General features: G+C 41.0%; 1 protein-coding gene across 4 annotated transcripts in view; it reads left to right on the forward strand.

Moving 5' to 3' along the window:
- The window catches only part of tbc1d19 (TBC1 domain family, member 19), a 138792-nt gene that overhangs the window by 12775 nt on the left and 103735 nt on the right, over positions 1-22282 (forward strand). For all 4 annotated transcript variants that reach the window (XM_072566348.1, XM_072566429.1, XM_072566269.1 and 1 more), the window contains 5 exons: positions 1430-1475; positions 3796-3871; positions 9572-9646; positions 9755-9818; positions 10785-10831. In XM_072566348.1, the coding sequence (XP_072422449.1) occupies positions 1430-1475; positions 3796-3871; positions 9572-9646; positions 9755-9818; positions 10785-10831 (308 nt within the window). The remainder of the gene's footprint in view (positions 1-1429; positions 1476-3795; positions 3872-9571; positions 9647-9754; positions 9819-10784; positions 10832-22282) is intronic.

The following is a 22282-nucleotide window of genomic DNA, read 5'->3' on the forward strand; positions in this document are numbered from 1 at the left end:
GCTTTACTAGCCCTGCACTTACCCCCCCCCCCCATCTAAACTGGACTGATCATGACTTGCCATGACCTTCCCCTTTGAGACCGCCATATCCTGCCAGGTCCCACCCTACTATCTACAATTACGCCCTGCGATTGTGACAATTCCTTCAGTCACTGAATGCAATCAGAATAATCCCTCAACTTGAGTTGCTGGAAGGAATGCGAATGCGAATGCCATGCATGACCTGATGTCCACTCCTGGATCATGTATGACCTAAATCCCTGACTGAACATGTTGCACTCGCTGAATAGACTTTGCAGGATTACCACACTGACCCGGCCCACTTTCTCCCAGATGGCAATGACTGAGGGATCAGCAAAGCCTGGACTAATTTTGACTGAAAACAAAAAATGCTGGAGATCACAGCGGGCTAGGCAGCATCCATGGAGAGAAAGCAAACTAATGTTCTGAGTCTAGACGACTCTTAATTACAGCTGAAGACTAGACCAAGTGTTAGCTTGCTTTCTCCCCATGGATGCTGCCTGACCTGCTGTGATCTCCAGCATTTTTGCTTTTAGTTCAGATTCCAGCTTCTGCAATAATTTGCTCTTGGATTAATTTTGTTTAACTGCCAGGTCTGAATGGCAATTCTTAGAATGAAAATAGAGCCATCCTCAGATTTTCTGGACTAACCACCTGACCACCTGGGACCAAATTGCCAAATGGGAATGGCCCAACTCCTGCATTAACTGACCGACAATTGCTGCTTCTCTTGACTGAAGTTTTTATTACTAGAGAAGGGGAGGCCTGGAGGCAAAAGCAAGTTGAGTTCAGAAGAAAAGAATCTTAGTAGCAGAAGGGCAGTTTAGCTTTTAAATCTTGTCTATCAAACCACTTCACACTGGAATTTGACTTGTCAGGTATTAGTATCACCTGCAATTGTAACTGTTGATATCGAGCAGACTGGGTCTTTGGCAGACTGGAGATTTTTCTGGACCATGAGAGGTCATGTGGCAGGGTCAACATGGGAGTTTTTAGGCTGTTCCTTTTTCTACTCTGACCCCTCTTCTAATATCTTGAAAGCATTGTCCAGAAATCTTCCTTGCCAAACTGTAAAATACATATACCTCAGAAAAATGAATGTACTATGGGCTCTTTGGCAAACAGGAGGTCTTGCACTTCCAGTCTGCAGAAGTTGCTGGACCAGAGAATGCTGGATTAGGGAGGTATAACCTGTATCAGCTTTAAAATTCTCAAATGTCCTCTTTTAAGAAAGTTGATTTATTTCAGTTCCTGGTTATAATTAAAACCTTAAATCTTAGAAACATTTTAGTAAATCTTACCTAGATCTACTGTGTATTACCATCCATTTGAAGATAGGAATGAAAATCTTGTTATTTTTAGAAATAATTTAGGTGTTGTTTATCACTGCCTTATGCTTGTTTTGCAGGTTGGGAAAAGAAGTTGCAGAATGCTGTCTACCGTGAGCTGAATGTGTAGGTGTTATAAAGACTTACATTTCTGTAGAAGCTTTCCTTCCCTTTCTTATTTAATGCTTTAAGTATTTTACAAAGAAATTTTGAATAAAATGACACTTTAAATTTATCATTTGAATGTTTTATTTAGAATTTGCAGTGCAGTCTCATTATCCAGTCTCAAAAGAACAAATGGAAGTTGGTCCAAAGTTTTCAAAATACTACCTTTGAGTGAAATACTGGAAAATGTATGAAACTCACCTGGACATGAAATATTGAAATTTCATCCTCCCCTTTGGTTCAACACTGCACCTTAGTAAAGCATTTGAGAACTGAAACTCATGGGAAATCTGACCCTTTATTAAGTCCCTTGGCATATGGTTGAGTTGTTCCACAGTGATGTTAAACTGGAAAAAGAACTTGCAATTCAAAAATTTTGGAAGCATTTGGAATTTTGAAGAATTCTAATCTTACATAATATAATAATGAAAATTAATTGTTTTTTGTTGCATTACAAGAAGAAGCAATTCTGGATTAAGTATCTTGTGGTATGTTGCAGTAGAGCCTAATACTAATTTGCACAAACAGCAAGTGATATATACAAAACAAAGTCATAATTAATTGTGCCATAATGCCAATGATTTTCCTCAAGAAGCTGAAGCATTTGCACAATTGATTAGTTAATCTCAGTTGCAAATGACACAGAACTTGGAAATATTCTGAACTGAGAGGAGGATAGTGATGGACAAGAGGACATAGATCTATCAATGTTGGTCAATACATAACAGATGGACTTTAATGCAGTGAAGTGTGAAGTGATACACTTTTGTAGGAAGAACCAGGAAAGGTAATACAAAATAAGAGGTGACATTCTAAAGTGATACGAAAAGCAAGAGTTCTTGGGGGTATAGGTGCAGAAATCATTGAATGTGGCATGGCAAGATGATGAATCGATCAAGAGGTACACAGTATCCTAAACTTTGAGTAGAGACATAGAGTACAAAAACAAGGCAGTTATGACAAACCTTAATGGGAAGACTTGTGTTAATCTTGGCTGCAATTCTGGGCACTGCATTTAGGCAGATGTTCAGACTTTAAAGAGGGTGCAGAAAAGATAGATTAAAATGCTTCCAAGCATGAGGAACTTTAGTTATCTGGATCGATTGGTGAAGTTCTTCCTCTATTTGGAGAGAAGATGGCAAAATAATCATCCTCATGAAGGACAGACTGAAACATTGAGTTATGGAAATATCATAACGTATTTACCTAGCATTACTCTTTAGGGCAGACTATCGCAAGAGATATTGACTTTGGCACATCTGTTCTGGTAATTGGTGTTACAGGTTATCTGAAATTACCTCCAGCAAACAAATTTTATTTTTGTAGGTTCTGCTCCTACACTGTGGGAAAGATGCTTAATGTAAAAGAAAGATTACTTACTCTGACGGATCTCTATTTTTCATGTAACTTCACACATAATCTGATTCAATCATCCCACTATACTATGTAGAGCATAAAGTTGGAATTAGAGGATGGATACAACCTTCAGTCGAAACAAGCTAGTGTAATGGTGCAGCTTGTTGGGCTTTGAAATATAGGTACAGAAAAATGTATTCAGCATCACCCATCTGCAACATCATGGTTATAATTTGATGTGCATCCTAAGTATGTAGTTTCCCAGAGTCAGTGCAGACATTATTCCTGTGGCGTATTGAGGATTTGAGACCATTTGAAGAATAGAGTTAGGCAAGCTTCCATTATTAGTTTTGAACTTAAAGTCTTTTTTTAATTATGCCATTTTTCTCGATATGCTATTTTTTACCATTGACTATTCTTTGCAAATTTTGTTCATAGGCACCCTAATGCTGAAACAGTTTGAGAAATAATTTACAATAATATAATTTGAATTTTCACTTTTCATTAATTCTTCTGTCCACTTAAGTTATTTTCTTTGTTAAACTTAGGCACAGTGTAGTTTCAGTGCAGCTGGCAATGTAACAGTTGAACGAATCACAAAGAATCAAGGCCAGAACAGTATCTTTTGATTTATTCATTGCTACTTTCTTCAACTTAGATGTTTGGAGACACCTTTCCTTTGACTGGTTGACTGAAATGGGAATTTTGCAACATGCTGACTAGTGGGATTAAATATGGTGTTGCATAGGGTGACATTATAATAATACATGGACTTGTAGTAGTGTTCTTCAGAGTTGTCTCCATTTAACATTTTTAAATTTTAATTTTGTTTATAATTTTTGAGGCTTTTAGGAGTTGTTTTGTTGTATTGCTTTAATCAATGAGACTGATTCTGGTTCTAATTATAAATGTTTTTCTTCTGCAGCCTACCCCACCCTGGTCATCCAGCTGCTCCACCTGAGCACACTAAGGAGAGTTTGATGTACTTGAGACGTGCACAGGTTGGTAGAGACAAGGCAGTTGAGTACAATTGGTGTAATGTAACAGCTATGTTTTAGGTTTTGCTGTACTGCAGAATTTAATTGGGTTTGGGTCTTTGAAATTGTAAGCATTTTCTAAGCTACTCATTTAGATATTGGCATACTTTCAAGAAAACATGCCTTCTATGATGGTCTACCTGAACATCCTTTTCACTACAGTACACTTAAAGATCTGCACTTCTGCATTGTTATACAGTATTGCAATGGATTGAAATTCAACATATGAGAAAATATATTTATTCCCCATAAATTTAGTATAGTTGTTATAAAGAAAGGTTTTCTTCTTGTGACCTTTTCTCTAAGTTGATAAAGTTTAAATAAAAGTTTATTACTCAAGAAAATACCAAGATTGATACTGCTGAAGGCAGAGAAGAAGATAAATGAAAGCCCATTTTAAAAAACATATGAATCAAAAATAAGAATAAATCAGACCTAGTTTAGAATCAAAGAATTTTACAGCTTTAGGGGCAGCTCAGTGTTTAGCATTGCTGCTTCACAGCGCCAGGTTCAATTCAAGTGTTGGGCAACTGTCTGTGTGGTTTGCACATTCTCCTTGGTCTATGTGGGTGCTACAGTTTCCTCCCACAATTCGAAGATTGTACCTGAAGCATATTCCCTGTTGTCTGTGCTTTCTGTATGCCATATAATGTCTCTGAGGGGTCAGCTATGGCACATTGGTAGCAAAGCTTCCTGTTAGGTTTTGAGTTTCAGTTACCTTCCAGGACTTGAGCAAAAAAATCAACACTGATTCTGAGGCATTGATGCAGTGTTGGGTGAGACGTTGAACTGGCCAAACTGGATGGATCAACCATGCTAAAGTGTCCCATAGCATCCAGGGACATGCAGGCTAGCTTGGGTAACCACAGTAAGTGTTGGTTTCTGAGGATAGGGTGAGATGCTGTTCGGAGGGTTGGTGCAGACTCAATGGGCTGAATAGCCTCAATCTGCACTGCAGGGGTTCCATGATTTAGATAGAATAATTTGCCTGTTCTGCCTATGTCAGCTTTGTGGCAGTACTACCTGCTAAATAGGATGGAGTTTGAACAGATCTAGCAACTCAAAAGTGAACATCCATAATGCAGTGCAGGTCATCAGAAACAGAAGAAATATTCAACCACAATCTAATTTCTTGATGCAGAATATCTGCCACTTCAATACTATAAAGCTGGCAATCAACTCTGGCTCAATGAGGAGTGCAGGAAGGTGTGCCAGGAACAACACTGGCGTAGCTAACAATGAGGTGTCAACTTGGTGAAGCTACATATAGGACTACTTGTATGCCAAACAGCAAAAGCAACATGCAGTAGATGGAGCTAAGCATCCCATGGTCGACGGAATGGATCTAAGTTCTGCAGTTCTGCGACAGCCATGAATGCTAGTGGATAACTAAACACTAAGTGGAGACAAAGGCTCCACCAACATCCTCAATCCTATGCTCAATAAAGGACTAGCCCAGCACATTAATGTAAATGGCATAGATATAGCATATGCAGCCTGAAAGCCTCAGTCTGAAGTGTCAAGTAGATAATTTATCACAGCCTCTTTGTGAGATTCACAGAGTTTCAAATGCCAATCTTAAGTTACTCTAATTTTGTCCACATGATACCAAGAAACAGCGAAGGCAACAAATACTGCTAAGGCTGTGAACCCTGACAATATTCCAGCAATAGTACTGAAGACCTGTGCTCCAGAACTAGCAGCACCCATCACTAAGCTGTTTCAGTGCAGCTACAATGTGGAGGAATGTGGAAAGTTTCCCAGGTATGACTTGTCCACGAATTGCAGGGCAAATCCAATCTGACCAATTATAACCCATCCCTCTACTCAATCATCAGCAAGGTGATGGAAGATGTCATTGTCAGTAGAATCAAGTGGAGCTTACTTAGCAATAACCTGTTCACTGACACTCAGTTTGTTTTCTATCAAACCTTTCAGCTGTTGACCTTATTATTGCACTAGTCTAAATGATTAAAGAGCTACACTTGAAGTGATGTGAGAATGATTGACCTGGATTTAAGGCAGCATTTGACTTGACTCCGGCACCAAGGAACCTTAGCATAAATGGATCAGTAGCAACTGGGGAAAACTTCTCAGCCAATTGGAGCCAGTTACAAAGGGAGATTGTTGTGGTTGTTGAAAGTCAGTTATCTCAGTTGCTGGACACCACTGCCAGAGTTCCTTTAGGTAGTGTCCTACGCACAACCATTTTCAACTATTCCATCTGTAACCCTCCCCTCCATATAAGGTCAGATATAGGAAAGTTCTCTGATGATTGCACAATGTTCAGTGGTTTATATGACTCAAATACTGAAGTAGTCCATGTCCTCATGCCAGCATGATTTGAACAACAGTCAGGTTTGGACTGATATGTAACAAGTCAGGTCAATGATGTTGCCAGTCAATGACAGTCTCCAAAGAGAGAGATCTACACATCTCCTGTTGACATTTGGTGCAATTGCTATTAGTGAATCTCTCACTACCAACATCTTGGTGGAGTACCATTGATCATAAATCTGACTGGTCCAGCCTTGCAAATACTGCAGCTACAAGAACAGTTTGGAGACTGGGAATGTTTTGGCAACAACTTGTCTCTTGACTCCCCAAAACCTACACCATCTACAGGCACAGGTACGATCATCAGATAAACTTTTCACTTGACTGGATGAGTTTGAGTTTGATTTATTGTTGTCACATGTACTTGCTTTACATGTTACTCAGGCAGATTGTATCATACAAAGTGCATCAGAGTAGTAGAACAAAATGCAAAATACAGTATTACAGCCACAGAGAAAGGGCAGAGAGAGAGATTAAAGTTAACGTTTGAGAGCTTCGTTCAAATGCCAGTTTAACAGTGGAGCTGAAGCTGTTCCTGAATCTGTTTGTATGTGTATTCAAACTTTTATATCTTCTGGGTGGAAGAGGTTTGAAGAGAGTATAACCGGGGTGGAAAGGGTCTGTGGTTATGATGATTGCTTTCCTGAGACAGCAGGAGCTCTAGATGGAGTCAATGGATGGAAGGCTGTTTAGCACAATGCCAATAATATTCAAGAATCTTGACACTGATCAGGACTGATTGATACCATCACATTCAACATTGATGCACAACACCAACAGTGTATGCCACCAACAATATGCATTACAGCAACTCCCCACTCCTTTAACAACCCTTTCCAAACATGTAACCTGTATCACCTAGAAGGAGAAGGGCAGCAGATGCATGGGAACATCACCACCCGGAAACTCCCATTCAAACCACCCACCACCCTAACTTGGAACTATTTCTTTGTTGTTTCACTGTTGCTGGGTTAAAACCTGAAATTTCCTTCCTAACAACAATGTAGGTGTACCTTCAATACATGGACTGCAACAGTTGAAGAAAGTGGCTCCACCACCACTTTGTTAGAGCAGCTAGGGAATAGGAATAATGTTGATCTAGCCAGCGATGCTCACATCCCAGAAAATAAATTTAAAATGATGTCCAATTTTACCCTATGTCACAGCAATTTTCCCTTTAAGTGTGAAAATAAGTCCTGTACAAGTCCATTTCCAATGAACTTGTAAAGGCTTTTGGAGAACATGATTGCACCAAACTTTAATATATGTCTTCCAGATCTTAACAACCCTCTGGGAGCATATTTAACCTCATTCACACTCTAGTTCTTCTGTCAATAGCTTTAATCTGTGACCTCCAGTTACTGATTGACTTGTCCAAGAAAGTAGTTTCTGCTTATTTGGTGTATAAAGTCCCCTCATAAATTTTGAGTATCACTGTTAGGTTTCACAAGAGCTTTTTATGTTCTACGGATAACAATCCCAGTTTCTCCACAGAACTGAACTACTTCACCTCTGATATTAGCCTGGTAAACCAGTAAATTGCCTTGACTTTCTTATTTTTGTACTTGATGCTATAATTTACATAGCAATATAGTGTAGGTGTAGACCATTTAGCCCTTGAGTTTGTTCCATTATGCAGTGAGATCATGGCTAATCTGAAACTTAACTGTTCATGTCCGCCTTTAACTTACATCCTTTAATATCTTTGCCTCACTGTTATGTCCAGTGAACGAATGTCCTATTCATAACTTCAAATGTGGACTGTGTTTCATGGTAACCTCTGAAACACTCTCACTTTTGAAAATGGACGATTTCCACTACAAACCCACAGACTCCCACAGTTACCTTGATGATACATTCTCATACCCTGCTTCCTATAAAGACTCTATTTCATTCTCCCAGTTTCATCTGATCCAATAATGCCAGCTTCTAAAATCTGGCCTCTGAAATGCCCACCTTCTTCCTCAACTGAGGATTTGCTGCCACCACCATTGTTGACAGGGCCCTCAGCTGTGTTCAACCTATCTCCTGCACTTCAGGTCTCAACATTTCTCTTCTCTCCCACAACAGCAATAGGATTCACCAATTTCCACGTCCAAAGAATCATTAGCCACCGTTTCTCTTACATACAGTGGTATACCACCAATAGACCCTTCCCTTACTAGCCTTCCACAGGGACTGCTCACTGTGGGACAGTCTCTGGTCCACTCCTTTTCCACTCCCAACATCTCCCCACTTTCCCATGATACCTTCCCATGTAATTGCACAAGGCATAACACCTGCCTGTTTACTTCCTCCCTCCTCACTATCCAAGGCCCCGAACACATCTTCCAGGTGAAGCAATGACTTTTCTGCATGTCTCTCATTGTAATCTTCTGTATTCACTGCTGACAATGTGGTTTCCTCTACACTGAGGAGACAAGGTGCAGACTTGGCTATCACTTTGCAGAATTCCTACGTTCTCCCACAAAAATGATCCTGAGCTTTCTGTTGTCTGTCACTTCAATTTATCACTATGTACCCTGGCCAACATCTCTGTCTGAGGCTTGCTGCAGTTCTTCAGTGAAGCTCAGCAGATGGAAGAACAGCAACTCATTTTCCACTTGGAACTGTGCAGCCTTTGGAACTCAAAATCGAGTTAAGTAATTTTAGGACCTGAGCACCTTCTCCCATGCCCTTATCACCAACCTCTATGCATCAGGTTTTATCATCATATGGGCTGCCACCAGAACCATTTAATTCTTAGCTACTACTGGTCCCAGTAAGCACTGTTGATTCCTTCAGGCTGATCTTTACCCATTTCTTTGACCAACTGTTGTTATCTTTCTCTGGGCTTCATCTCTATCCACTGTTTACTCCTCCCCTTCCCCCTACCCAACTTCAGCACATATACCAACTTTTCCTGGTTACAACTGGTTCTGAAGAAGAGTCACTGTATCCAAAACTTTAACTCTGCTTCCTCTCCATAGATGCTGCCAGACCTGCTGAATTTTCTCAGCAAATTCTGTTTTTGTTTCAGTTCAGCCATTATTCTTATTAATAATAGAATCATACTATAGATATATATATATATTGCTTTTGTTTTTTTTCTTGATGTTGCATGACGTCAGACATCGTAGATTTGCATCCAAAAGGTACTTTTGTTTTATCTGTAATCAATTAAGACAAAATGAAGGCATAAAGATGTAGAACACTGGCATTAATGCATTTTAAAAAACAAAATATTTATAGGGCTTCATAAAGCTTAGTGTAGTGTCTTTGTATGCAAGTTTTGCTCTATAATGTTCATGTGCATGTCTTCTGAAGTCTTAATACACTGTTTTGCAGGTGAACTGGGAAAAACGTGTTCTGAAAAGTTTAAACAGCATGTGTGCAGAGCTGGGTATTCCTTTAGCAAAAAAGGTGCAGAAAAACTAGATTGTTTTAGTCTTTAAAATAAATTGTTTACCAAAACAAAGATTGAAGCATTTGAATAATAACTTATTCATTACATGTCCTTCCTGTGTACAGAGGTCTGCAGATGAACAGAAGGAGCTTTTAAACAAATGGAATGAGATGGGGACTGATGAACCAGGTATACAGTAATAAATATTTGAATGACGTGCAGTATTTAAAGACTTGTTGTGACATAGAGACTGTGTCACCTGACATTCTGCTATGTTCCAAATTGACAAATGTGTCTCTAGATATTTTTATCTATTTCTATTTTATCTACTTCTGCTCAATGGATACATTTTACATGATTTACTTTGAATTTTAATTTTCATTGATCTCTTGACATTTTAAATATGTTGCAAAATGTTGAATCTTGGGGATGCCCACTGGAAAAATTAGTATTCATCTTCAAGTATACATTCAGAACCAGTCTAACATAACAGGCAGTGCAAAGTTGTGTCTAATGTGGTTCCAATGATTGGTATGAAAAATATAACGGTATGGATAGGGAATTTTTTTCGAATGTTGTGTGTAAGGCATTTTTTATTTTATCAAAGTGGCTGGAGTTTCCTTCTGTATCTAACCATGCTGTATCTGTCCTGGGCTTGAAGCTGACACTATGCTCCTCAAGTGTAAAATGTTCCATTCACCCAGTACTGATATCCTTTCAGGTAAAAACTGACAAAAATAAAGAAAAAATGTTTCAGAATTGATTTCCACCCCAGCGATTAGGACAATATCGTTGGATTTGGAACAAACTCATTACATTTGCCACAAGATGCCCCAAGTCTGTGTTAAGTTCTATATGAGTGATGCAAATGGAATTAGTCTCTTTAAGTGCTGTGTGTTGTATGCAAACAACCTATCAAAGTTGCTTATAGAGCAATTATACAAAGATAGCCATAGCAGCAGGAAACAATTTAAAAACTGCTCTTTAAGTGAATTACTCATACTGTTATCTCTTATTTAGAGGAGTGTTCTGATGCTTTAACTTTCTCCAATTAATTGATTAGCTGTGACCGGACATTGTCAGTGGCTGCTGTTTTCTTTGTCTGCTACATATTGAAATACTGGATCAAAATTCTTGTGCATCATATTTTTCTAGATTTGAGCCATTTCCGACCAGTCTATGCCCCTAAAGATTTTCTAGAGGTAAGCTTTCCTATCTGATCCGACGACTATCCGCAATTTTAAAAATCACAATCATGGACCGTTATTTCGAGTGTGATATCTTTAATTTCTGCATCATGGCTTTTTTGATATTTTACTCTAAAAACTTAGAAAATAACATAGGCATGAAGCACTGAAAATAAACAAACGTTGTGATCAGGATTGCAATTTTGTTATATGCTTTTTGATATATCCTTGTGAAAATTGTTAGCCAACTGTGGTGTTGAATATGTAGAAAATATGCACGCAGTACTCTTATGCTGAAAATCTACAACACTTCTAACACTGTCCAGAAAGAGTGCAGTTAGAACGGTTGGAAATTTACCAGTTTTCGTGAGGTTGCACACTCTGCACATGCAGTGCTATTGCCTGTGACATCATGACAATGAGGACACAGGTGTGGACCAAACAATGAGAGTTGATGTACTAAAAGCACTTTGTCCATCTTAATGACAAGAGCACTTGAGTAAACCGACATAGAATTTGATTTGTGGTTCAACTCAATTTTATTAACAAACTATTTCTTCTTAAAAACACTGTGTGAGCATTTCCCAAATTCCGACAATATTTACTCTCTATCTAGCTTTGTCCATCTCAGAAAGAATATTACCTGCTATGATCGACGTGTTCGAACGTCGCTGCAATCTCCTTCCTGTCCAAAGTAGAGCTGGTTAACTTCTATAAAGGTGGATCTTGCAGGTCAGGGTGGATCTTCTCCTGGATCTTCTTGGGTCTTCTGCATTCAACAAGTCTTCATAGAATCTTCACTGATGGGGTGATTCCCAGTTGTGTGTTTGTACGCCCCTCTCACCCCAGATCTTCTGGAAAGTTTTGTGACCTTTGGCCAATGGATCATAAACTGGGTTAAAATCATCCAATGGAGTTATGCCAATACCCTTCACTGTTGTCACGCCAAGAGCTGTAAAGTGCACATACTCAGGCAGTCAAGATGTCAGGCTGTCTGATCAACACTTCTCCACCATACAGTCCTTGGGCTGGTTGTAATTGGTTTCCCTGTACCTTTGTAACTTCCTTGCCTTAGTTTCTATTATTCTCTGTAACCAATAGCTCCTGGCTGCTGTTCAGTTTAGTTGGGCCAAATTTCTCTAAGGCCTGCTTTCTCTGACTGGGTCAATTTAGAATGTATGATTTTGGGCCTGTGATAGCTGGACCACAGTCCCTGTTGTTAATCCTTTGAATCTTCTCGAGCAAATGGGATCATGGGCTCAGACTATCGTGCAGGAATGTACTAAGTCTCAGATGGACAGTGTAACTCCCTGCGTATCTGCGCTCCCCATTGTACATAGTTGGTATATTGGTTATTATTAGCTATCTTCCTTACACACATCAATAAGTTTAATAGTACTATAATGAAATAACTTAATACATAAGTGAGAATTAGCTACTATTTGCATATACTAGCTTACCTTCAAGCCTCTGATGATTAGCAACAATTGATTGAATAAAATTCATACTGCACAGCAATTCAAATAGTCCCTTCATGATGCAATTCAGGTTCATTAATTTCTTAGTTCCTGCTGTAGGAATATAGTTAGTTAGTTTCTGGATGAGTTCCTTTCTCCAGTGAGGATGGTGAGATAGATCAAAGTAAACAGGATGAGCAACATAGCCACATGTAATAGGAGATGCACCCATAGCTGTATCTGCATGTTTGAACCCCAATCCCAGAGGTCATCAAAATGAGTCATTTTGATATCCTTGATACACTTTTGAATTTGCTCTGTCTGCTGAATGACAGTGACAAAACCTTTATGTGCATTTGCTAATTGTGTCTGAACCTGCTGTAATTTTTTAGTTGATTTTAAATGCCAGTGTCACACTTCTCTCAATAATCCCCATAAGTTTGTCAGAAGTCGTCACTGACATCGACAAAGTTCTCCCTGCTCCTGTGAATGTCTGTGAGCTCAATTAGACTGTCCTGGCTGGTATGTGTAGCCTTATACAAAAGATAGTGTTTTGTATATTACATGTTTGCAGATTACATCAAAATTGGAGGTGTAGTTGACAACAAAGAAGATTACGTCAGAGTACAACGGGATCTTGATCAGATAGGCCAATGGACTGAGGAGTGGCAGATGGAGTTTCATTTAGATATATGTGAGATGCTACATTTTGGAAAGGCAAAACAGGGCAGGACTTATACATTTAATGGTAAGGTCTAGGGAGTGTTGCTGAACAAAAAGACCTTGAGTGTAGTTTCATAGTTTCTTGAAAGTGGAGTCACAGGTACGTTGGATAGTGAAGAAGGTGTTTGGTATGTTTTCCTTTATTAGTCAGAGTACTGACTATAGGAGTTGAGAGGTAATGTTGCAGCTGTACAGGACATTGGTTAGGCCAGTTTTGGAATATTGTGAGCAATTCTGGTCTCCCTCCTATTGGAAGGATGTTGTGAAACTTGAAAAGGTTCAGAAAAGATTTCCAAGGATGTTGCCAGGGTTGGAAGATTTGAGCTACAGGGAGAGGCTGAATAGGCTGGGGCTATTTTCCCTGGAGCATTGGAAACTGAGGGGTGATCTTACGGAGGTTTATAAAATCATGAGACAAGATCTTTTTCCTGGAGTGGGGGGAGTACAGAACCAGAGGGCGTAGGTTTAGGGTGAGAGGGGAAAAAATTAAAAGGGCCCTAAGGGGCAACGTTTTCACATAGAGGGTGGTGTGTTTATGGAATGAGTTGTCAGAGGAAGTGGTGGAGGCTGGTACAATTACAACATTTAAAAAGCATCTGTACAGGTATATGAATAGGAAGGGTTTAGAGGGATATGGGCCAAGTGCTGGCAAATGGGACAAGATTAGGTTAGGATATCAGGTCGGCGAGGAAGAGTTGGACAAAAGGGTCTATTTCTGTGCTGTACATCTCTGACTGTATGTGAAGGTCCAGTACTGGTAGTGCTTTAGAGATATTGTGATGCAGTATTCTCCCTCCCCACTCTAAACTGCCTGAGTGATGCCTGTGTTTAAGCTCTCTAGATCTGTACATGATTTGGAGACGCCAGTTTTGGACTGGTGTGTACAAAGTTAAAAATCACACAACACCAGATTATAGTCTAACAGGTTTATTTGGAAGTACTAGCTTTCGGAGCGCTGCTCCTTCATTAGGTGGTTTTGGAGAATAAGATTGTAAGGCACAGAATTTGTAACAAATGTTTACAGTGTGATGTAACTGAAATTTTATATTGAAAAAGACCTGGATTGTTTGTTAAGTCTCTCATCTTTTAGAATGACCATATTGGTTTCAGTTCTTTCATACGTAAATCGCAAAACTTTAAAAAAAAATGTAAACTCTCAAGTGAACTTTAACAATTGTTGTCATGTCAGCCCAGATAATGTATTGAAGGTGTGAGTTTCCCTGTGAAGCTGTCTGTGCCACAATGGTCAGACTGATTCTAATCTAAAAAGCAGACTTACAGAATCTTACATGGATTCATGCAGTTTTTGAGCAAAGTAAAATGTAATTCTGCAAGTACAAATTCACCTCACAAATTTATGTGGGTGTGTGAGGGTTGTGGGGATGGAGAATGGAGGGTGTTATGAGTGTCTGTGTGAGAGAGAGAGAGAGAGAGAGAGAGAGTGTGTGTGTGTGTGTGTGTGTAGTGCAGTGCTCTGGGATCACCTGTAGTGTGACATGAACCCAAGGTCCCGGTTGAGGCCATCCTTATGCATACCGAACTTGGCTATCAGCCTCTGCTCAGCCACTTTTCACTGTTGCCTGTCTTGAAGTCCACCTTGGAGGACAGTCACCTGAAGGTCTGAGGTCAAATGACCTGGACTGCTGAAGTGTTCTCTGACTGGGAGGGAACACTCCTGTCTGTTGATTGTTATGCGGTGTCCATTCATCCATTGCCGTAGCCCTCTGCTTGATCTCGCCAATGTACCATGCCTCAGGGCATCCTTGCTTGCAGCGTATGAGATAGACAACATTGGCTGAGTCACATGAGTACCTGCCATGTACATGGTGGGAGGTGTCCCCACGCGTAACGGTGGTATCCGTGTCGACATTCTGACATGTCTTGCAGCATTTACCGTGACAAGGTTGTGTGGTATGTGACACAGACAGCCTCACAGGGAAACTCACATCTTCAATACATTATCTGGGCTGATATGACACCAATTGTTAAAGTTCACTTGAGAATGTAACTTTTAAAAGAAGGTTTTGCGGTTTACATATGAAAGAACTGAAAGCAACATGGTCATTCTAAAAGCTGAGAGACTTAACAAACAATCCAGGTCTTTTTCGATATATAATTTCAGTTACATCACACTGTAAACATTTGCTATAAATTCTGTCTTACGATCTTATTCTCCACAACCACCTGATGAAGGATCAGCGCTCCGAAAGCTAGTGCTTCCAAATAAACCTGTTGGGCTATAACCTGGTGTTGTGTGATTTTTAACTAGATCTGTACAGGACAACTTAGAATGGCATTTGTCCAAAACCCACACAAGACATGTTTACTTGAATGTATGGGATAGGTGCATAGAATTGCTAATACTTTCTACAGTCATTTACACAGAGTGGTACCTATGAGCCTTCCCTCATTCTCAACAGTGTACAGAAGGGTGCCGTCATATTCTAATCATGCGCACTCCCTATTGGATAATGCTGACATTTTCTACCTTGAAGACTTGGAACCCATTTGATTCAATTTTATGATCGGCAACCACAGTACCATTCCCACGATTTTTCCTGGGGTCTCTTTACAATAATCTCTAAGCCAGACTTTGATCAGTTGCCATAATTGATAATGTAAAATATTGGTATGTCTCTTCTGTGGAACAAGTGCCGTATCTACCCGTCACTGATTCAAGACGGGACCTGTCCTTGTTTAGCCTGATCATGGTTCTCCCTCAACTGTTCGATCATCCACTGCCTATGGATGCTGTACAGCCTACTGTTGCCTACTGTCATTGTCACCTTTCCCCTGATGTTCTCATTTATGATCCTGGATTTCTCTTCTAGTAGCATTACCAGGTATTAGTCTGCTTGATTTTTCTTTAATTCCACTTTGGCATGTTGCCAACTGTCTAGATTAATTTTATCCAAGATTTGTTTAAATTGCAGGGTTAAAAATCTGAGATTATTGAAAGTATTGACTTCTGCTCCTGCTTCATTAGCTGTTGCCAAATCATTCAGCATGTTGCTTTTACTTCTTCCCTCTGAATTGGATCTGGCCTCCCCCGTGTCAATTCCTATTTTTCATTCTAATAGCCAGTGGGTCAAATACAATTATAATTTCTGAAGTCAGGAAGGGCACCACTCTGGCAACTGGATACTGGATATATCTATCACCATCTGTACTAATTTGTGGTGTATGTTGGAGTATAGGGCTTTTCTTGTGTGTTTTAAAACCCCATTTTGAGATCCTGGGTATTCCTTAGACAAATGTGTCCGGTTTGAGCCCATTTCGAATTTTGTATGGGAGATAGGTTCCCCAATAAACTTTCTGAAGCATAGTTGCCCAAATCCTAGACTTTTGTCAGGACCATGACCCATTTCTGTATTTTTGTTTGCAGAAAAACACTAGTTAATTGTGGTGTTGGTGCTCAGTCAGCAATAATTGGAGTGCCTGTTTGTTTTCCTATACACAACCCTCTGCTTGTTATGCCCTAACTCCATAGATGTGTTCGAGTAGACCCATAAAAGACCATCCTCCTGTTCATTTTCCTCTGGTGGGACAAACCACATATAATCCAGGATATGTGTACTCTAGTCCAAATAACACTTCTGATGATCGAGGAATCTAGTCAATAATGTACACCAATGGGGTGTTTGACATCAGGGGATCAATGTGGAATTGTTTAGATTCCTCCCCATGTTCCCTAGGGTGCTTTTTTCTAATTGTGGTCTTGCTTGTGCTCAGCTACCTCTTCCCAAAACTTTGCTTTGACCGAATTTTTCCAATTTACCCTTTTGTCAGTCAATTGTGGTTATGTCAGGCCTCATCACAGGCCTAACATTTGTTAATCCAAAATTGGGGGGGGGGGGCGCTGGTGGTGGGGGTGTGTGGGTAATTAGGCAGGCAGACAGACATGTGAACGGGAGACCATGACAGCCGCGGACATGCTCAGCCACCATGTTATGTAGAGACACTCGGAATTGCTACCATTATAAAGGGCTTGACCATAACTCTGGGCGCGAGCGTCTCATTGGGTGTTTACCTGGGCACTCTGTCTCTCGCCATCCTTTTCACTCAAGGGCTGCTGAGCACCGAGCCTTGCCTCATCTGCCCTGAATTGGTAAGGCCAGTGAAAAAGCTCCACAGAGGCCGGTAGCCTGTCACCAAGTCACCCTTTCTTTACACATGAACTGTCCTTGACTCTAGCACTGCCTCATTCAGAGTCAGGTACCAGAATGTCAGCATCTCTGACACTCCGTCTTCTTATGTATCAGCTAGGGCTCCATGATTGGGCAGTTAATCTGGTCCATTCTGAGAACTCATCTGGCTGACCTTGTTACAATCATTATATCCCTCTCCTCTGAATCCATGGACATAAGCCAGTCCTTTCTCATGGAGCCTTCTGGGTCAGGTTTTTCTGATTTAGCATCTGTTACGTGTGATGTATAATGCATAGGAGGTCACCTCTTGTGCTAGGAGCACCTCAGTAGAATTTCAGTCTCTTCTTACATTGTTGAGGTGGCTACTTCTGTCATGTCCATCTCTGATTCAAAGCACTGGGCAACACTTGATGGGATGTATGAACCCACAGATTCCAGCGTATTTCTAAATGTTCTGAGGGGCAGGGCACATTTTGCTTATGCACTGTTTGTGATTTTGTGGCTTTCATATCGTCCACATGCTTATTCTGCACCTATCTAAACTTGATACATCACTGGTCCTGACTTAGTGTCGACTGTCTCTTACCAATGTGGGATTTCTGTGATTCTTACACCAAGCTTCATCCCCTGTATCAAACTGTCTTTCTTGCTTGACAGAGTCTTGTGTTCAGCATTTCTGTTGCTATTTCACCCCTATCCTGGTCTAGGAAGATCAAACTTTACCTGGTGCTTCTACCCATTAGTAATTCGGTGCTATCCGAATTGTTGGAATTTGGATTGGGTTATTGACTAGTTTAGCATCTGGATCAGGACTTTGGTTAGGATCCTCTTCTCCAATTGCCCTGGAAGCATGTGGAGTTAGTGGCTGTTGCTTTGGACTCAGTAGGCCTTTAATTGATTAATGTAGTACTGCCCAGTTTTTCCTGTATCTAGCAAAATTCTGTACACAGGTGGGCTGGCCTTGTCAACCATCGAGTGGAAACTTGAATATCTGGGGAACAGGAACGTTCCTGGCTGATAAATTTGTAACCTCACCCGCTGCCTCTACAGGGTTCACCTTTCCATCAAAGTACACCTTGCTCTGCTTTTTGCCATTTTGCCATTCTGATGGCTGCTGCTTTGTATATTTTCTATTAGAACTTGTTGAGTTTTTGTATGGCAGAGGGCTTCAAATTCAGGCTCTGTCAAGTCCAGTCGTATTAAGAGTTCAATACCTCTCATTAGGTATGCAATCCTTAGAATAAGGAGTTGAATCAAGTTGAACTGGAGGGTGAGTTTCTTATAAGGACAAAGGCTAAAAGCCATGTTCCAGGTTGAGTTGTTTTCTGGATAATCTTTCACAGCGTCCCTTTGAGGGTCCAACTTATCCTTTCTACAATCCTGCTGGATTGAGGGTGGAAGGTGTTATGGCTGATACTAAATATATTCATCACTTCCCGCGTTATTTGGGCATTAAAATGGGTTCCCTCAATTGAATCTATACTGTGTTGATCCCATCTAGTGAAAACATGTTGAATTAGGATGTCTCCTGTAACTGTAGTAATGTTCATTGAAGTGGGAAATGCCTCATAACTATTTGCCACACTTGTCCACGATATACTTTCTGCCTCTACATGGTGGTAGGAAGCTGACGTAGTCTACTTGGAAGTCAGTCCACTGCCCTGTTACTGGCCGAGTATGCCTTAACACTCCTTTATCAGTATACTTGTCTGGATTGTTCTGGGCGTAGATGACACAATTTTTAGCATTTTTTTTGTTTTCTCCTATTTCTGGCCACCTGCATGATCCCTTAGTTCTGTCAGCCATAGTTTCTGTCCCTTGATGACCCTAGATATCACGGTGATGTTGATAAATCACTTAGACAATAGACAATAGACAATAGACAATAGATGCAGGAGTAGGCCATTCTGCCCTTCGAGCCTGCACCGCCATTCAATATGATCATGGCTGATCATTCCTAATCAGTATCCTGTTCCAGCCTTATCTCCATACCCCTTGACTCCACTATCTTTAAGAGCTCTATCCAATTCTTTCTTAAAAGAATCCAGAGACTGGGCCTCCACTGCCCTCTGGGGCAGAGCATTCCACACAGCCACCACTCTCTGGGTGAAGTAGTTTCTCCTCATCTCTGTCCTAAATGGTCTACCCCGTATTTTTAAGTTGTGTCCTCTGGTTCGGCACTCCCCCATCAACGGAAATATGTTCCCTCCTGCCAGAGTGTCCAGTCCTTTCATAAGCCTATACGTTTCAATCAGATCCCCTCTCAGTCTTCTAAACTCAAGGGTATACAAGCCCAGTCGCTTCAGTCTTTCCGTGTAAGGCAATCCTGCCATTCCAGGAATTGACCTCGTGAACCTACGCTGCACTCCCTCAATAGCCAGAATGTCTTTCCTCAAATTTGGAGACCAGAACTGTACACAGTACTCCAGGTGTGGTCTCACCAGGGCCCTGTACAGCTGCAGAAGCACCTCTTTGCTTCTATACTCAATCCCTCTTGTTATGAAGGCCAGCATGCTATTAGCCTTCTTCACGACCTGCTGTACCTGCATGCTTGCCTTCATTGACTGGTGGACAAGAACACCCAGATCTCTCTGAACAGCCCCTTTACCTAATTTGATACCATTGAGGTAGTAATCTGCCTTCCTGTTCTTGCCACCAAAGTGGATAACCAGACATTTATCCACATTAAACTGCATCTGCCATGCATCTGCCCACTCACCTAACTTGTCCAGGTCACCCTGTAATCCCCTAACATCCTCATCACATTTCACCCTACCACCTAGCTTTGTGTCATCAGCAAATTTGCTAATGTTATTGCTGATACCATCTTCTATATCATTTACATATATTGTAAAAAGCTGCGGTCCCAGCACGGATCCCTGCGGTACCCCACTGGTCACTGCCTGCCATTTCGAAATGGAGCCGTTAATCACTACCCTTTGTTTCCTATTAGCCAACCAATTCTCTATCCAATCTAGTACTTTGCCCCCAATCCCGTGCGCCCTAATTTTACTCACTAACCTCTTGTGTGGGACTTTATCAAAAGCTTTCTGAAAGTCCAGGTACAGTACATCCACTGGATCTCCCTCGTCCATCTTCCGAGTTACATCCTCAAAAAATTCAAGAAGATTAGTCAAGCATGATTTCCCCTTCATAAATCCATGCTGACTCTGTCCTATCCTGTTACTATTATCCAGATGTGCCGTAATTTCATCCTTTATAATAGACTCCAGCATCTTTCCCACCACTGAGGTCAGACTAACTGGTCTATAATTTCCTGCTTTCTCCCGCCCACCCTTCTTAAAAAGTGGCACAACATTAGCCGCCCTCCAATCCTCAGGAACCAACCCCGATTCTATTGAACTCTGGAAAATAATCACCAGCGCATCCACGATTTCCCGAGCCACCTCCTTCAGTACCCTGGGATGCAGGCCATCAGGTCCCGGAGACTTATCAACCTTCAGACCTAACAGTCTCTCCAACACCAAATCCTGGCAAATAGAAATTCCCTTAAGTTCAGCCACTGTTACCTCAGGGAGATTGCTTGTGTCTTCCCCAGTGAACACAGATCTGAAGTACCCATTTAATTCCTCTGCCATTTCTTCGTTCCCAGTAATATATTCCCCTGCTTCTGTCTTCAAGGGCCCAATTTTTGTCCTAACCATTTTTTTGCCTTGGACATACCTAAAAAAGCTTTTACTATCCTCCTTTATATTCTTGGCCAGTTTACCTTCGTACCTCATTTTTTCTCTGCGTATTTCCTTCTTACTAATCCTCTGTTGTTCTTTAAAAGCTTCCCAGTCCTCCGTTTTCCCGCTTATCTTCGCTAAGTTATACTTTTTCTCTTTTAACCTTATATGTTTCTTTACTTCCCTTGTCAGCCACGGCCGCCCATGTCTCCTCCTGGGATCTTTCTTCCTTTTAGGAATGAACTGATCCTGCATCTTCTGCATTATACACAGAAATATCCGCCATTGTTCCTCCACGGTCTTCCCTGTTAAGGTATTAAACCATTGAACTTTGGCCAGTTGCTCCCTCATAGCTCCATATTTCCCTTTATTCAACTGAAATATTGTCACTTCAGATTGTACCCACTCCCTCTCAAATTGCAGATTGAAGCTTATTGTATTATGGTCACTACTTCCCAATGGCTCCTTCACTTCGAGGTCACTGACCAATTCTGGTTCGTTACACAATACCAGATCCAGAATCGCCTTATCCCTGGTCGGCTCCAGCACCAGCTGCTCTAAAAATCCATCTCTGAGGCACTCCACAAAGTCTCTTTCTTGAGGCCCGATACCATCCTGATTCACCCAGTCTACCTGCATGTTAAAATCCCCCATAACAACTGTAGTAACATCTTTGCGACAAGCCAATTTCAGCTCCTGATTCAACTTACCTCCAACATCCAGACTACTGTTTGGGGGCCTGTAGATGACTCCCATGAGGGTCTTTTTACCCTTAGTGTTTCGAAGCTCTATCCACACTGAGTCTACATCCCCTGACTCTAGGTCCGCCCTCGCAAGGGACTGAATATCCTCCCTTACCAACAAGGCCACCCCACCCCCTCTGCCCGTCAGTCTATCCTTACGATAACACATGTAGCCTTGAATATTCATTTCCCAGGCCCTGTCCCCATGAAGCCACGTCTCAGTTATCCCCACAATATCGTATCTGCCAATTTCCAAAAGAGCCTCAAGCTCATCCACCTTGTGTCTAATGCTTCGTGCATTCATATATAGAATTTTTAATTTGTTACTGCTCTCACCCTTCCCCTTAACCCTTATTTCACTCAACTTTACAGCATGATGCCTTTTCCAGTTTTCTGCCTCCTTGATACAGTTGTCTTTCTTGACTTCTCTTGTTCTAACTACCCCTTCAATTTCCTTTTTAAACATCCAGCTTGTCCCCTCCCCCCCGCTACTTAGTTTAAATGTAGCGGTGTTGCAGCAGAAAACCTGCCTGCCAGAATGCCGATCCCTGTTCTATTAAGGTGCAAGCCATCTCTCTTGTAGAATTTATGGTTACCATAAAATATACCCCAGTGATCCAAGAACTTGAAACCTTGCTTCCTGCACCAGTTCCCCAACCACACGTTCAAGTCCATTATCTCCCGGTTTCTGGCCACACTAGCCCGA

The sequence above is a fragment of the Chiloscyllium punctatum genome, chromosome 1 (assembly GCF_047496795.1).
Source record: "Chiloscyllium punctatum isolate Juve2018m chromosome 1, sChiPun1.3, whole genome shotgun sequence".
Classification (NCBI taxonomy): Eukaryota; Metazoa; Chordata; class Chondrichthyes; order Orectolobiformes; family Hemiscylliidae; genus Chiloscyllium; species Chiloscyllium punctatum.